Raw genomic sequence first — 19,152 nt, 5'->3', positions numbered from 1 at the left:
TACAAGGCATGGCAGGGATGAGCAGCTATCCCATTCTGCTTTACACATGTAGTTCATGGGTGAGTATGGTCTGGAACAAGCAAACTTATGAGGCAAACCTACCGGGAGAATAAACCTTCAAGTGATCTTGTGGAGCACCCATCTTTCCAGTGTGCACTGTGTGCCCATGGAATCATAATATGTAATTCAATATGATCCTACAGTGCAGATTTGAATAGTTAAAGAGTACTTGGTCAGGCACTACTCACCATAGAGCAGGATCCAGACAATGATTAGCAACGAAAAAAGAGAAAACCCTCAAAAAGGAAGAAAAAGAGTACTAAAAGATAACTTACCCAGTTAAAGTCTCACTGAAGTCTGAAGAATGGCTACAGATGGAAGATGATAACCCAAAGATGAACATACTGCAATCTTATGCAAATAGTGAGAGATGAATGTATAAGAGGTAGTCCACATGCCCAATTGAAGAATTTCCTCCAAGGGACGACAAAAATGAGATGCCAATGAAAAGGTAAGGTGTTGTATTTGATAATAACACACCCAGAACAAAGTACAGAATGAAGATGATAAAGAAGAATAAGCCAATCGAATTAAAAGATGAACTCAATTGGTGAGGGTGGAAGGAGAAAGATCCTGACCAGAGGATGTCTGCCAAGGAATAAAGAGGTGAGAATGGGCACTATAGAAGGAAGCCGTGTAGGCAATATAACAGAGAAGAGGACATAGAAGTCTATCCAGACCAGGCCTATGATAAAAGTGGGAAATGGAAGGAAGGGAAATCAGCAAAAATAAGGAGGTATCCTCCCTAGCCGGCAAAGTTTCAGGGAGGAAAGAATGATCCGGATAAAGGATAACGTACGCAGAATGATAAAGAGTAAGTGAAACATCGATGGCAAACAAATCAGACCTCAGACATTCATAGGCTAAGAGGAGAAGGAAATAAGTCTTAAGAGCAGAAAAGTAACACAAGAAGCACGTGGAAAGTGGTTTGAAAAGTGGCAAAGTGAAGCAGTGAAGGACCACATTAACATCCCAGTCCAGAAGGGTAGCCTGCCATAGTGGAAGACAAATCCTGAAGGCACGCATCACAGGCAAAGCATAGGAGAAGTAAATACCCTATGGTATCAGGAAAAATGAAAGGTGTGGGACAAGGCCACCCAATAACCAGAGATCAAGGAGACAGAAGGCCCATGATTGAAAAGCCAAGTAAGAAAATCGACAATGCCAGAAACAGTGGGCTGATCAGTGGAAAATCTTCGACCCATAGACCAATTGCAAAAAATGTTCCATTTACATTGATATACTTTCATGGAAAAATGCCGATTGGAACGAACCAGAAATGAAGCTACTCGCCAAGAAAAGCCTGATCTCCTTGCCAAGGACCAGATAATTAATAAGTACCAATGACCAAGGTTGATATAGAAGGGATGGAGACACAGGAAGAGGTAACAAAGAGGTAAGTTGGAACTGGAGAAGCCGCAGAAACTATAGCTGATACGGCCAGTAAGGATCAATCTGAAGAACTTGACACAAGAGTGGTATGGATGATCGAAATAACCCGGTGAAGAAGTCAAATGGGAGGATAAACATACAGGTATTTGTTGGTCCAGTCCTGGCTGAAAGCATCGATAGCCAGAGCAAGAGGATGAGGGACCAGAAACCAAAACAGAGGTAATTTGTGGTTGAGGGATGTGGCAAAAGCACCTGTGTAAGGAGTACCCCCACTGAAGGCAAAGCTACTGGAAAACAAGAGGACTGAGAGACCACTCCATCGGGACAGCCAAACTACAACAAGATTGAAAGCACATGGAACATGACACACAAGGATATGAATATTTTGTGTGTGGGCCCAAAAAAGAAGATCCAACATAGAGAGAAATCAAGAAATGGTGCCACTCTGACAACTGAGATAAGCAACCACTGTATAATTTTTGGAATGGATCATGAGCAGACAATTTCTGGCCAGATGGAGAAAATGAACCAAAGCCCGATGTACAGTGAGAAGCTCCAGGATGTTGATATGATAAGACCTCTCAGCGTTGAACCAATACCCTAAGGTTCCTGTTAATCGACCCATGCCCACATCCCTGAAGAGATGTGTATGTGAAAATGTGTAAATCTCGACAAAGAGGAGGAAGCAGAACACCCGCTGACATGCAAGTTTGTCCAACCAGCATTGTAGATTGTCAATTAGGGTAGGAGGAAGCATAATAGCCTGCAAAGGATCCTGTGCAAAATTTCTCTGGCTGTGAAGAGCTCACATATGAGCATGAACTAAGGGGATAAGTGCTACCATGGAAGACCACATCTCCTAAAGTGATAGAACCTCACAACCTGTAATAGAGGAAACAGTAAGAGTGTGGATAACTGAAAGCTCCATAGAACAAAGTCAAAGAGGAGAAGGTTGGACCTGATTGAGATGGGTGTTGAAACAAAACACCCAAATGGACAAGATATTGGGTAAGCTGAAAGAATGACTTCTCCTATTTGATTTTTTAGCCCATTTCAGTTACCTCCAGAAACAGCCAATGTGTGTGATGGGCAAACTCCTGTTTGAAATGAGCTAACAGTAGCCTGTCATCCATGTAATGATGAAAACCCAACCCGAGAGCATGTAAATGATGAGTGAATGCTTTGATGACTCAACAAAAAACATACAAGGCCTAAGCAAGCCTAAAAGGTAGTGTGCAAAACTGATAAACCACCCTGTGATGAACAAACCAAAGATATGGTCGCAACTGACAAGATATCAGGATATCTGAGGGTGAGAAACTATTCCATGGTAAAATGGGGTAGACTGAGAAATTGATTGAGGCAGAAAAAATCGATTACAGTCCACCAGTTTTCTGTTTTCTTTGCGACAACAAACAGCCTGGAGAAAGATGATGAACAGGTTTGATGGCTTGTTGAGACAAAAGGTCTTATACTGCCTCTGGCAGATGCTGGCAAGTGATAGGATCCAGAGACATAGGGAAGAAAACAGATACTTGAGACAAAGGAGGGGGGAAGAAATTGGAGTACAAGTCCCTCTGATCTCTGGCAAAAGGTCGACAAAGGGAAACAAATTCACACAATGAAGCTCCCAACAGACTGCAACCCACTGGGGTAAAATGCAGGCAGGAAACTGGGCATGGGTTAAATGCACAGGAAAATCAGGGATTGCTCCCCACACAGGTAAAATAGACCCCAACTGTTGAGAGTCGAGAAACAGACTGTCAGCTTGATGGTAAGCCAAAGCAAACTGATCCGTAGCCCTTCGAGGGCAAGGCATGCTGGAACCCTCAACCAATTGTGAAGCAAATTGCTCAGCATGAACCCTAATATCCAGGGAGGGTGGGAAACTAAATACGGAGAGGAGAACTATCATGCAACAAAGAAGGATGGGGATCACAGGAAATCGGGGAAGTGGATAAAATATCACATACCTGAGAAATGGTGTCTAAAAATGCCATATTAGTCTTAGCTGATTCTGCAGGTTGGACATAGGAAGACACAGCAAAATCCAGTGGTGGAAAAAGGTGATCAAAATCTTCCTTGACCCAAGCAGGTTTGGCTTGATCAGGGAGAAGTGGGGCAAGTTCAGGAGGTGGTTGACCCATATAACAATCAATCTCTTGGCAGATAATCACTGATAAGTCCAATGAGGGGTCACACCACCTGCAGCCTGCAAAAGAGTGCTTGTAGGAGGTATGATACCCAAAATGGTAACATGACCCTCAGAATCAATTTCAGAAATATGAATCAAACAAAAATGTTTGATAGACAAATGCAAATGTGAGATAAAAATTAAATAATGACTGGGAAATTAAGTTAAAGTAAAAGGCCTCTTCAATATAACGAAAAAATTAATGAAGAAATCCCACTTCAGAATTGAAAATATTAAATTTATGAATGCAAAGCACAAGAAAAGCAACAACCGTCTGAACATGAGTACTGCCAAATGAGAAGTAATAGTTAGGTAGAATGGAATAGAGGGAGTAACATGCATCATGAGAGTATGTCACACTCCTATTCATGGAGGGTTGATGCATGATGATTTGCATGAGAAAGATATTGGAATCAGTCAATTCCAATGGAGGGGGGATAGAAGGCTTGTTGTATTCATAAAAAAAATGTTCGCATATATAGAGAGCAGCACGAGAATAATTATTTATGTCAGAAGAGGTAATGTACCATATTGGAAACACCACTGGCTGAGATGGCCTCATGCAGCTCCATGTTTGTATTGATCCTTCACCATACTTCACTGTACAAGTTGTACATTAACTATGATACTGGTCTCCACTCTGCCATTGAAAAAATCAAACATGGATTCATATATAAAGAACAAACATTTCCAGCTTTGATCTTTCTACTTCTTATGGCATGATGCTGTTTCAACCTTTTGGTATGGTTACCTCTTCCCAGCAGCAGTTTTCAAGCAGCTACATAGTTGATTGTTGACACGAGTACCCTGGGATTGTGGGATACCACATTGGGAAGTTTGGTAGTATCATTATTCTGGTCTCTGTATATATTCTGTTTATATAAACACACTTGTGTTTGCTTATTTTTCTTTACTGTTCATGTTAATTCTATTACAATGCTTAACATTTTCTAAACCTGTTTTTCATTTTAGATTCTTACAGTTTTTTGTTGGAAGACTATACCTGCTGTTCAGATATTGTACTTTAAACCTCATTATTTGACTACTGATAGATTTTAAAAAAATATTTAACAATATATGAAAAAAAATGTAAGGTGTTGTTAGAAGTAATCACTAGACAGTCATTTAGGCCAACTGTATTTGCAAGTAGATCTATAAATTAAAAACATTACATACAATTGAATATGTGATTTCCTATAATAAGTTAAATTATGAAGGATTCTGAGTGATTTCTTTAACCATGAATTTTATCCTAATATAAAAATCTGGAAGGAACAACTAAAGTATGAGTTAATGTAGAAATTGTCTTGATTCTGAACTAATAAAATAGTAAAATACCTTCTTATAAAAGACAAGCACGAGAAGTTAAGCCTAGCATTGTTTTTATCTTTAGCTGAATGGGTAACCAATCATTACAACAAGTGCATCCCTGATTTTAATCATGGTTGTATATCTCAACAATATTTTACACTTTGAGACTAAGAAAAATTGGACTAGTATTAGGAAAAGTAAATTACTGCTTTTTTTTTTTTAAAGATTTTTCTTTTTTGTACATATTTTTCTCTTGTTGCAAAGCATAAAATATTAAGAGGTTCACAGCTACATGAAAATCTACCCCATCTTTACATGTAGAAAGTCAATAAATATAACATTTGTTCATTTAATGAATTGTATATCTGAATGTACTCAATTTTTTCAACAGTATGTTAATTTCTCAGCATTTAACACAAAGTTTATGCTTTTAAAAATTATTCATTTTAAAACGAAACATACCACTGAGAAAAAGTGAGAATGAATTGCTATCAACTATTTGTTTTCTAGTTTTCAATAATGTTTCTTCCAGGCACCAAAATAACATAAGTAAAAGTCATATACAAATCCCGTATGCAAAAAGAAAAAAAAGGTTTTAAGGGCATTATAAGCATAAAAAAAATTATAGCTGGAGATACAAGCACCTAATCTAGACAAATCGGCAATACTTGCCAACCTAAGAAGACCACACCCTACAATTAGTTGTCTCATAAGAGACTGATACTGACACACATGCACACATACAGCATTTCAACTAACACTATATGTTGTAATAAGTCAGCCTGATGTGCTTTCATACTGAGCAAGAGGTCTCAATGGCAGTTGCCTACAACACACGAAGTATAGTTAGAATGCTTTGGTATATTCTTCATACTGAAAACTCGTACTGGGCAAGTAAAGATTGAGGTGATTTCAATTACTATCAGTCTTATCATGATGAAACACAGAGCTGGTTTAAAAACATTTTCTTACCTTCTTCATAAACCTCTTCCTCATCAACATCTTCCTCTGTAAAATAAATATGGAACACAATACACTCTGAACTTCAAAACATATAAATAATATTTGAAACACAAAATTAAGTGGCAAGTAATAACAACAATAAGCACAAACAATAAATGTTTTCATAAGTAATATCAAGAAATATGATGACTATAAAAAGGTGATTAACTTGATAATCTATGAGCATCTATTATGTTGATTAGTGACACATAAAATAATTGACTAATATCATGAAACTAATCCAATAATTAAATTGTGTTTCTGATTATTCCAACCATCCAAATAATTAAAATATTACCATTATAATTTCTCATCATTTTTCATTAATTCAAGGTTGTTCAACTTAATCAGTTTCACAACTCATGAAAAAAGATCAACTTATTGAAATTAGTGTTTCTGATTATTCATGTGATAACAATTGATTAGTTTAATGTAATAAATTAATGAGTCTGGCAATTAACTAATTATCAACTTCCACTAATTATTAGCTCTGATGTTAACTACCTAGGTTTTCATGCTTTGAAATACATATAAACACGTTTTTTTTATAATCAAATACACATGTATTGTGCAGTATTTTTACAATATCAATATTATGTTAAAATCCTCATATACATGCTTAAGAAAACTGTAAACTGATAAAAAAGTTGTTTTACCAAGGTTTACTCCTTAATGTACTTTTGCTAACTTTAATGAATTGTCTAAAAATATTAGCAAGATTAAACTATTACACAAGAATCTTTTTTTTTATACATATTAATTTATTTTTAAAAACAATAACAGGTAACAGACTGCACAAACATTTTTTAAGTTTACAGGCAAATAGAGAAGCCCACAAAATGAGAATTTTATGGTTTAGATTTTTAAACTGATAAATGTTAAGTATATTAGAAACAAAACTTAAAATAATCCAAGCCATTTATACAACTCAACCAATTAAAACAGTTAACAATATTCACTGCTGTATGTAGAATGGACAAGAAGATAAGATCCTATATTAATTCAAACTGCTCAAAAGTCAATTGTCCATTTTGACAAATTTTGTAGAAATATATAAATAAAAGGTTCTATTCCAAAAAATTAAAAGAATAGATTGAACAGTAACCTAAAATGATGTAAAAATTTTTTTATCATAAAATACTTAGAAGTGCTGATGGGGTTACATTTTTATACAGCAATACATATTTTACAGCATAACCTAAGCAACCATTCTGCATCAAGTAACAACTATTCCAAGTAAAACTAGCCAGAAACCTAACTACTTGTGCTACAATTACCATCTGATCAAGTAACTAATCCAACCTTATATGAAGAGAATGTATGAATTATGTTAAAAGCATTCCTTAAGAATATTTTAAGTACAGCCCATAAACTAGAGACAAATTAGCTGTATTATGTCACAAGGCAAAATTGCATCTTCAAATTAAACAAATGAAATTTTGGTCATTCTTCCACAGATTAAACAAACAAAAATAACAATTTCAGAGCTGAACTTTATTCAATAAAAATTTGTTAGATTTTATGCATAAAAATTGCAAATTGTGATTTTGGGTTGATTTCAGAATGCTCCAAAAACAAACATTAATGTTTCTGAATTTCTTGAATTTTTACTGAACATATTATAGCACTTTTAGAAGGAATGTCAAAATAGTTTTGAATAAACTAATGATAATTTGACTTCATATAATAGAGGTTTAGTTATGTCAATTTTAGCCAACCACACTTTCTTAACCTTGGTTATCACAGTGCAATGTAATTGCCTAGATGTTAGCTGTGACAAGTCATAAGGTTGTGATATAACCACAAAAGGAAAACTTCTTTTTCTGTTTTTTGTTTCTTTTATTTAAGTCAATATAAAACATAATTCAGCAGAGATTCAAAAAGAGATCACAAGAACATGTTTGTTAAATTACAATCTTCATTTTATTTAAAGCTTTATTGTTTAGTACTTCATTTGAATTATGATGTTCCAGCATGATAAGGAAATAAATGTTTTTCATGGAACATGATGAGATAGGTTTAGTTAACTAATTTTCCACCTGACCACATCAAGTTTCGTCTTGCCAACAAGACCATATGTTAGGCTGTGTTTACATTAGTCCTTATCTTAGCCTAAGTAACTGTTTGAATGGACAAATAAAATTACCGAAAAGAGTTCTGAAAAACATATATAAATGAATATAAAACAGGTATAAACTTACCATCTTATACATATTAAATGAAACCTTCTGATTAATAATTTACAAAAAAAAGTGGCCTGGTTATAATTTTGGTATGGAAAATTAATTATTTTTATTGTATGCCAGTGATCATAACTAACAATGAAACTGTATAAAGGTATTTTTCAATTTGAAACCAAGATACGTTTTGCAGTATTATAAAATAAGAGCTTTACAGAAAATGTTTACAAAACAGCAAAACATAAAAATCAGTAACTAAAATCTACATTTTTACTTGTTTCTTAAAAATAGGTCACAATGAAATCTTTTCAAATTTTCACAGTTAAGGATTCATACAAAAATAAGATATTGTATTTGTAAAAGCTATATAATCTGTGGAAATTATAACAACTTATAAATGAAAGTAAAAATGAATGTAATAATATGTTAACCACATTATATCTGCTATATTTAGTGCTGATCAGACAGTGCACCCAATACTAGGGCTCATCCAATCACCTGGGATACAACACATATAGCAGTGGTTGAGACACTATTTATAACATCAGTTGCTTGAACAACTGTTTCAATTTGAACTAGATTAAGTTGGTAAACTGTAATTTTTATCAACTTTTATTTAAGTCATTACATATCAGAATTAGGTTTATGATAATTCATCTGAAATTTCATCCTGTAGTTATTTATTGCAATGCAGTAAAATAAACTGTCAAATTGAAGCATTTGGGCATTTGATAGCTAAAGAAAGGATGACAGCACACACACACACACATATATATATATATATATGTAAATGTTTCATCTTATTCAGTAGGATTAAAGACAATGCAAAAACAACCAAACATGCTGAATGGTAAAAGTCATCGGAAAAGTTATACTACATCTTATCATAATCTTACATATTAGATTATAATGATGGACAGTACAAGTTCCACATGACATACAGTAAAATGCTCTAAAACCAGCATTATATCTTGCTTAAAAATCATCCAGTTGGCCAACTGAGCATGTACCTGTACATATATAAAACTTGACCACAAATAGAATGCTATAATTTTTCAAGAACTTCCCACAATGGAATTATCTATTTTGCAAAACACAAAAAACACCACAATCTTACTGCCTGATTTACAAAAAAAACACAAGTATTCACTGAAATCTATTAATTTTGCTTAATCTCTTAAATGGGCAAGTTTTGGGGCAGAAATCCATCTTGTAGTAGTATTTTTTCCTTCTTAGTTAAAATAATGGTCTTTGTGTAGAAGTTATGCATCTGAACTGATTGTAAAATATGACTTTTGAGTCAACCTAACAACTTGCCCTTGCATGGCATGCCCTGAATCAGGGTGCTGGAGTGAGACAAATGCAGTAATTTGGACATCAGTACTACAGTGGATATTTCTGTTGAGTTATTCTTTTCATTTCAGGTATAATATTGGGAAAATATCTTTCTAGTAGCCTATTTGGATTTACTGATCTGGATAGGCACTTGGTCTTTGGCACTAAGTACATGCCCCCTTCTCAGACCAGTGATTCTGCCAGGGTCATGAAGAAATCAAGTCTTCTCAACTTTCCAGCACTAATTTTTATACACAAAAAGTAGTGAATACTATAATATCATGCACATACCTAAAAACCTATAGGTAATATATCTTTAGTCTTTCCTCAAGTCTTCGGAAGAACTTCAAGTCTCAATCTTCTCTCTTTCACTAATTTCATTAAACGAGTCTTCAAAAATATCAGTAATTCTACTTATATTCATGTCATGTACTTGCCAACATTTCATGAAAGTAGCCACGTTTGTTGATGCTTGTCAAAGGAATTAAGAGTTCAAGATGTTTTTCAGGACAAAAGATGAGTTGTGTACCATCTCTTAATGAACAATGGAACTAAGAGACCAAGGAAACACCTAGACAAATATAAGTGGCACAGCCATGGAATTGGAGCCAAAATATTAACATGATGTTTATGTATGTGATATGCAACCAGGGAATGTTTCATTATAACCTACATATACATGCATACATCCTGCCCTCTTAAGGGGTTAATAATTATTATATGGATGTATCATTATAAGATAATGTTTTTAAAATCTCACCAAAATTACCAGAAACTAACAGGTATATAAAGCTTTCTATAAAAAAAATACTAAGCAGCGACTCTCAGAAGTAAACACTGTTCTGCAATGTAAAAGCATATAAAAACATAATAAGTTTCATCATCAATGTAAAAAAACAGGAGTTTTCAATCGTACAAGTTTACACTCACAAGGATTAAAGCACAAGGAAATGCTTTGCTGTATTTGCATTAAAGACACTACCCTAATGTTGTTGTTCTTTCATAATACCAGAAGAATGCAAAGAAGCATGCAAAGCTTTGTATAAAAAATAGCAAGCATTGCAAAACAAAAGTAAACATTCTATGCATAATTATTAGGTGCTGTTCAGCCCTTGGCCTGTTAGTAACACAATCATTACTGTTACACACAGTTCAGGCACTAACTAATTATATTTCTGTATTGAGTAAGTAGCTACAATTGCTTTCTCAAGTGGCTGAGAGAAGAAAGGTCAATTTTGGGACATCAATCCTAGGTCTTTTTAGGGACAACAAAAAGATGAGAATAAGTTCCTGAAGAGGGACAAAGAACCCTCTCAATGGCTCTCTTGGCCAAAAAATCTGTGAGAGAGAGAGGTGGAGGATTCACATGGCCAAGGAATGGGCATGGATTAACATTGGGAAAGATGAAAAATGAAGGAAGAAAGGGAGGACTGGTTTCAGACAGCCTCAGTCCAAGTCTTCAAGGTGTTAATTAAGAACACCCCTGAAGACTTCAGGGCAAAGGAAAGGAGACAGGCAGAAGTCACAGAGGTAAAAATTGGGAAGACAAATGGCAGAGAGAAGAGCATCTCTTTATTTCCTCTCTGAATATCCTGATAACTTTACTTGGTACTTTTCAGAGAGGATAAGTAACAAAAAAGATGGGTAAGAAAAATGTCAAATATGAGAAAATTTAGCACTAGAGTTATTGGAGACAGGGGGTCAGCCCCCTAAGAAGGTAAAAAAGACTCCAGGGATTGGAGATCCAAGAATGGAAAAGGGGAACAGCCATAAGCCATAGTAAAAAAAACCACAGAGTTGAGGAGGGCAAGGCATTTGAGTGTGTAAATGAAGTTGAACCAGAGATGTGTGAGCATGGACACACAATGTCTGAAAAATCAAATAATCCTCAGTATGAGAGTCATTTATTAAGGAACAGGAAGAATCAAAAGACATATGTGAAAGAGAAAGTGAAGAACAAACTTGAGAAATCAAATCCACAAAGAGATTTGAAGGAGTAAAACTGTTCTCTACAAGTAAAGTGAAGCCTATGCAAACCTGATGCAGAGTTGAGGCAGGGAAGGCATTAGCAAGCCTACAACATGTTGAACCATGGCAGTAATATTCTCCACAGTCAATGAGCTGCCATGGCCACAGACCAAATAGGAAAAGAATGAAGTTAATTTTGAGAGCAAGTACTTATGGGAATCTACTTGGGTGAAGGACTATTTTCATACAATGATTACATCATGCACTTAGGTGGGAGATAGCTCAAGGCTGGTGGCATGCATAAAATCTCAAAGGGAAATGCACAAGAAATAGCTACCATGTGCAGAGAGGTAGTAAATGAATTGTTTCAGAAGTATATTTAATTAGCTATACCGATGACTAGATGGATTCTAGTGTAGCTCTCAGTACATTGCTTACTCTGATCAGAAGTTATTATTATTTAGGTGTCCACCCGAGTTCCTCATAATAACTTGTGACACAGTAATTACAGACAGAAAACTCAGCTTTATATGTATTTAGATTACTACTATTGGCTAAAGGAGATATATTTGCATCTGCAGAACCCACTATTTTTCAGCAGCTCTTTGGTGCAGGCACAGCTGAATGTCATTTTGTCAATGATTATCCTGGACTACAGTTACACATTCTTGATTTTGAGAAGGAAAGAGATTACTCAGTTGGCAGTTAGCTGTTCCTCCATTTTGAAAGGTGCTAGTTATTGTTTCCAATCTTTGTCTACCAAGCTACCAAAAAAATAAAGAGCTTTGTACTGCAATTACTACCAGGTATGTTACCAAGAGTCTAACAAGCCTGCCTACACAACATTTTTAAGAGTAGATAATATTTTTATGTGAAACAATACAAAATGGCTTGCATAAATGGCTGCTTAATGTTCAAGATAACAATGAAGCCAAGGGAAAGATAGTAAAAACAAACTTACTAGCTATTATAATAATATACTGAATGAAGCTTCTTTCTCTTGACCGAATTTAAAATACAGAAGACTGTACTCATTACTGTAGTAATAAAAAAGGTACCAAGGATTGTTTGTTTGTTTGTAATTAAGCACAAAGCTATAGAATAGGCTATCTATGTTCTGCCCACCACGGGTATTGAAACCCTGATTCTAGCGTTGTAAATCTGCAAACATACCGCTGTGCCATTGGGCGGAAGGGGGCAGGTACCAAACAACAAAGGCCTGTTATTTTAAAATGTAACTGTGAAAATACTTGTAATAATATTCTTGAAATATTATTAAATTTCTTAGTCATTTAATTAAATCTAAATAATGTTTTGTACAATTATGTTTGCAATTGTACCTTGCAGTAAAAGATATGATACAGGAAAATCTAGAACACTTAAGGCTTTTTCCTAGTTAGAGAGCTATTTCAGCTCAACATTGATTTACCTTAGCTTTTTGGTTTAAGCAATTTTAATTCAGAATTTACTAAGTTGTTCGAATGACAGCTAAAGTATGATTTTGTAAGGTTTGGATAACATTACCTAAATATGTTTTTTTTTCTTTTACAATTGCAAGATGTTCTGCAAAATAATCTGTGCATGCATTTATCTATAAGAGCAATAAAAAAAGTGTCTAAGGATTTACTTCCCTGTCTGATAAGTTGCTCTAGGTCTCACATTCAAGGTCAATTTAAAATGCTTGCAAAGAAAAAAAAACCCTTAATTTTAATAGGGCTTATTAGGCAAAACTGATGTTCTTCTAAACATTACATTACACAGCTAATTTTAGAATTTTTATTTTACTTCCACGCAAAAGTACCTAACACTTAAGGAATTTACAATTAACTTTTAGCTGAATTTACGATATGGAATGTAATTTGAAATAAATTTAAATTATGTTTAAAAAACACATAAATGCATAAAAAACTATGCTTGTGATGTGATTAGAATGTACTAAAGCACCCACCCCAGACTGCATTAGTATGCAAGCAATAAAATGTATTTATAAAACTTGCAATTTGAAATCTATAATTGATGTTATTTCAAATTCATTTGTGATTCTCTGTGAAATGTACTAAAAACCTTGCATTTTAATTTCTGTGTAAAAGTATATTACATGGGGGATAAACTCTCTCCAATAAAGACACCTGCAAATAGTAATGCATTTTTCTATGAAAATGCCAAATACACATATACACAATTTAAATATTCAACAATTAAAATTAACTTTAGAAAACTGACTTTTACTATTCAAGTTGTACAGAAGCTTACCTCCCTCTTCTCCTTCATCATCATCTTCACCTTCTTCAACCACAACTACAGAGTCATCTACCTCCTCATCTTCACTAATAACAAAGAACAAATTTACAGCTGGTTCCAATTACTAATATAATTACAATACTACATAGTTAAAATACACTTTCACTATTCCCTGCCTAGTAAAATAATAATTAAAAATATTGGCAGTACCAGCAGGGTCAGTAACACAAGAACCTATGTTGTGATTTAATTACTGTTTATCTTTGCATTATTTTCTTTAGTCCTACCTAGTTGTTTGTTAATGGTACGCCATATGTAACGAGAGTCATTATCTAGAAAACATGTGTTAAAGTACTCAACCTAACAATCAGCAACTTGATGCTGAACGAGCACCTTAAGTTATAAATATTTATTGCATGTCCATAGATTACCTGTAGCTGTAAAGCAGTGATAGAGTCTTTGCTTATGTCTAATCATACATAATAAAATTAAGGTCATCCAGAGTTAATATCTGGCATTATTCAACTTAATAGTTTCAACAAATGGAAAACATGAATTATAAAGTTTACAATTAAAACTCTACAAAAAAGGAAAAAGCTGAATCAATATTTGGCTCTTCATGTATAATAAAGTTCCAATTAACATCACTTAAAGCAAGGTTAAAATTTTTCAGTGTGTCATCATTGTATTTGGAATAAACTTTGGTGGAATTACTGATACAGTAAAATATAATGTTAATGCATACTGATCTGAACTATCACAACAAATTGCATCAGGAACTACAACACAACAACTTGCAAAAATATTAGCACGTGTCGATACAGCAGCCTCCTACCCAAGTAGGATGGTAAATATAAGTGTGTGTATTAATGACAGACATTAAATTATTAAATGCAAGCACACGGCTAATTTGCCATGTTCACTATATTGATGAATGGTCAAATGCATTCTTCTAATCTCCTTTAAAAAAACTAATTCTTTGGATATTGAAGAGTTGAAACATAAAAGGTGGTTTATAGGATGATAAAATTTTGGCTTTGCTTGATTGGGTTTTGAATTTGTGTATTAGAATGAATACTTCTTGGATTATTCATTTAGTATTAATACAAGACATTACCAGATTTCCACAAAAGTCTTGAATTTTGTAGACAGCTGATATTTCTAACTTCTTGCAAGTGGTACGCCCATTAACAATCTATCTTAACTCTAAAGTGCCTAGTATAGTTTGTTTTATTGCATTGTAAAAAACAAACACACAAATTATATATATATATATATATACTGAATGAAATAACTGGAAACTGCAGATAAACTTTCTTCAGGTTGTGTAGTTTTTGCACACAAAATCATATTTTCATATGTAATATTTGTACAAATTCACAGCTTTCAAAATTCCAAGATATTTCATACTTTTTTTAAAGAAACAAGTAAAAATGCTTACCTTGCTGAAGACTTTTTAATTACTGATTTTTGTCTTCTGACATTCTTAATTAACTTTTATATACATTTTTTAATGTTAGAAAACTGTAAATTTTACCTTGTGTTTTACTTCAAAAAATATTGCACACAGTTTTACCGTGTTTACAATCACTGGCTTATAATAAATTAAAAAGTTTCATTTAATATGTATATTGAGTTTTAAACACATTTTATGTTAATTTTATATGTATATAAATTTTTTACATTCCTTTCAGAGATTTTCATTGCCCATTCAAGTAGTTACTTAGGCTGACAAGGCCTAATGTAAACATGGCCTAAAACATCAGCCTTGTTCGTGAAACAAAATCTCACACAGTCGAGGGCAAAATGATTTAACTAATCCTAACTCATCTTGTTCTATGAGAAACATTTATTTTCCTATCATGATGCAACATGATAATTCAAATGAAGTATAAAATAATAGAGAAAGCTTTAAAAAAATCAGAATTGTAATTGTAGTGGAAATTCTTCACAAACACATTTTTTTTCTAGCTAAGCTTTTATCACTTTGTTCTGATATCTATGTGAATCTTCACTGAACTAAAAGCCATATTGCTTTATACAGTTGAAAAGAACAGAAAAAAAACAATTTTCATTATGTGTGTGTATGTTTAGACCACTAACTGATGACTCTCAAAGCTGAGACATAGGAAATTACATCGCAATCTGACAACCAAGGTTCAAAAATACTAAATGGCTAAAATATGTAAAACTATACTTGTAATGAAGTAACAAGGTTCAAAATTGCTTGATTTTGTTCAAACCATTTGACTTTTTATCTAGGATCTACGAGTGCCATATTATGCTCAGAAAAATATTTGATAGAATGACAAGTCAATATTCTACAATCTTGTTTATTAACAAGAGAGAACAAGCCTTTAGAGAACATGGTAATAATATGTTTTGTTGTCCTACTTATTTGAGTGTTTTAACTATCTTTTTATTTCAAAGATGAATTCAAGAGTAAGGTTATTTTCAAATCAATGACAAGCACTAGTATAAATAAAACAATAACTATGAAATCAATTTCTTTGTCACAGTCATTAATATTGTCACTGATGATACAGGGTGGTCCAAAATTATCTTTCCTATCCCAAAATTTAATAATTAACTAAGGAAATACAACAAAGTGTTTTTCAACATATTGTAGTGTAGCCCAACTCAGTTTTTATTGATATGTCAGTAGACTTCTACATGTGCACAGTTAGTGGGACTCCTCATGTTTATCCGATATTCAATTTCAGTCCGTATCTGCTGAAACATGTCCACAGTTACAGTGGTGATGGCATTTGTTATCCTGATCTTTATCTCCCTGATGTTTGCTATAGGTGTGCAAAGCATGATATCCTTAACATACCCTAACATTTCTTTCCTATACTGGCATCTATAATAATGCTGCACCTCACTCACTGACTTGCTTTCTGCAAACCAAATGACACATTGAGCCTTTTCTGGAGTGAAAAAAAAGCAATAAAACTGTTTGAATCGGGCTACAAGATGTTGAAAACTGCATGGCTGTATTACCTTAGTTATTTACTTAGTAAATTCTAAAATAGGAAACACAATTTTTAACCACCCTGTATTACTCAATATCACAAACACTTGAAGAATAATCAGTAAGTGCTTTTGAATAGTGTTCTATGCTTATTCATGAATTAAATGAAAAGTGTCCTAGAATGATTCTATTTTTAACTGTACTACCCCTGAACATGAATCTCACTTTTTATTTAGAAAAGTGGTCTGTATATAGTTGTGAATATACTGTACTGTTACATAGAAATTCAACATACAGTGGAAAAAAACAAATTATTGCTCAATATCAGTTGCTTAGATTTATCCATATTTTGTTTAGGTAATGTAAATAGTTTTAACAACAAATATTAGTTTTGTAAAATATCTTTACTGACATTTCAAATTGCTTCTAAGTCACTTAACTCTCTCTCGCTACAAGGTCAGTCGAATCAACCAACTTCATAACCATTTTGTATTCATTATAGTTTCCATACTATAACTTTAAATACAGTATGTGTATCTTCACAAAGTTTAGCAGACTTTCAGTAAACAGTATAAGTCCTTTGTAAATTAAAACAATTCTTTAATGAAGTATTTTTTTACTAGTCCAAGATGCAAAATGATTTTCATGCTAAGATTAAAAATACTTTTCCTCATCTTAAAAAACTCAAATTTTATTTGTGTGATCTCTTAAAACGTCCTCAATAAATTTCAAATGTTTCTTTCAGTAAAACTTTATATTTTATCTGTTATTTTTATCTACCCCTCACTCTATACAGAATTGGTCAATTTGACCCTTTTACCCTTTTTTCTTTCTAAAATTGTAACATGAAACTACATTTGTTTATCCAAAATAGCTTTAAACTTGTAACAGCATATATCTATTTATACTTGAATTTTATTGTTTCATTGCTGTTTGAACCATGTCTAACTGCTGTCCGTGCCATTATAAGTTGTAAATCACTCAAGGAACGTGCGTGCTTCGTGAACAATTTTAATTATATTATTATTGTTACTTATTTAACCTATTCTAGTCTTAAATAACTTTGAACTATGTCTATCTAATATTCATACCATACAAATATTAAATCACATGTTGAATGTGTAACTCGCATTACGTTATCAAATTACATATTGCATGGACTACTTGCGAGCGTACCTTGTGAAAAATTTATTATTATTATTTATTTTACCGTATCTAACCTAAATAGTTTCCAATTTTTACATATTACCTACTTTTATAATGATATATAAAGAATACACATGAAAAACAAATAATTACCTGGGTCTTCTTTTTGACTGTCAATGACACTTAACCCTACTTTTAATACTAATGATACTTCTGCACTAAGTAATTTTTATTTAATTAAACGGATGTGCAAGAAAATCAGATAACATCCTATAAGTATCAAAATTTTTCTGGCTATCTAACTACACGACAAGAGCCATTACAGCTTCATCTAAGCTCATTGATGTATTTCCCGTGGAAATCAAGCCTGAACTGAAATTGACAATACTCTGTACAGAAAACAACATGATACGTCATTTGATAGATTAAAGCCTTGGATTTCTATTGGTTACAAATAATATAGTTTTAAAAGTCAGAGAGAAATATTAACAATTTATAAACGATGTAACAGTTGGGTGTGGCAAAAGGTGTCTGATTTTCTATTTGATGGCTCTGTAACCAAATAATATTGAAGGTTATGAAAATTATGTTTCATCTGAGTGATGATAACATAATAATGAGTCATTACCTTAAATTTCGTACTTCTTGGAGGGGTGGTAAATAAATTAGAGAGGAGGGGATGCCTAGAGAGAAAATGTCACAATTCTCATACTAAGGGAAATTCAAGATTTTTTTTAAATATTGCTTTATAAAACTAAAAACTTAAATCTTATATATTATTGAAATTTGGATAATTAGCCTACCTTTTTTATGCCAAATTTATTCATATACCATGATAAGAAAGTAGTTTAATCACACTGCTTAAAACTACATGTCACTTCTGAAAAGTAAGGTTTCCTACAGGTTTTGCTGAAGAGTGTAAAATCATTAATTTCCTTTTTTCTTCAAGTGCATACTTATAATATATTCTATTTGTCCCAAAGTCCTAAAGTAAGTAAAACATGAACTCGCTTTAACTCTGCAGCAAAGTTGCCATCTTTAAACCCCTCCTGTGCATGTTACTGAGTTACATTCAGAATTTAATTAAACCACTTTATTATAAATTTATTTTAATGGAATTATTATCAAGTACATTATAATTTAAAGTTTTATATTATCTGAATATTATTCCTTTATTTTAAAAAGATACATCTAAAAGAGCAATTAAAAGTGCAGTTTTGTGTCATGTGATCTGCTCACAGTTACAATTCTCATCCTTTAACTCTTTCAGCACATAACCATTTTGTGCTTGTTATAGTTTTCATGCTATAACTTTTATATTAGTGAGCAAGTGTTAACAAAATTTGGCA

General features: G+C 33.1%; 1 protein-coding gene across 1 annotated transcript in view; it reads right to left on the bottom strand.

Moving 5' to 3' along the window:
- LOC106464388 (protein SET-like) overlaps window positions 1-19,152 on the bottom strand; it is an 80,138-nt gene that overhangs the window by 10,992 nt on the left and 49,994 nt on the right. The window contains exons 5-6 of the mRNA XM_013924520.2: window positions 13,696-13,769; window positions 5,930-5,965 (exon numbers count right to left, since the gene is read on the bottom strand). Coding sequence (XP_013779974.1) covers window positions 5,930-5,965; window positions 13,696-13,769 — 110 coding nt within the window. The remainder of the gene's footprint in view (window positions 1-5,929; window positions 5,966-13,695; window positions 13,770-19,152) is intronic.

The sequence above is a fragment of the Limulus polyphemus genome, unplaced genomic scaffold (genome assembly GCF_000517525.1).
Source record: "Limulus polyphemus unplaced genomic scaffold, Limulus_polyphemus-2.1.2 Scaffold1636, whole genome shotgun sequence".
Classification (NCBI taxonomy): Eukaryota; Metazoa; Arthropoda; class Merostomata; order Xiphosura; family Limulidae; genus Limulus; species Limulus polyphemus.
The sequence above is the reverse complement of the archived record's forward strand: the minus strand, read 5'-3'. Positions and strand labels throughout refer to the sequence as shown.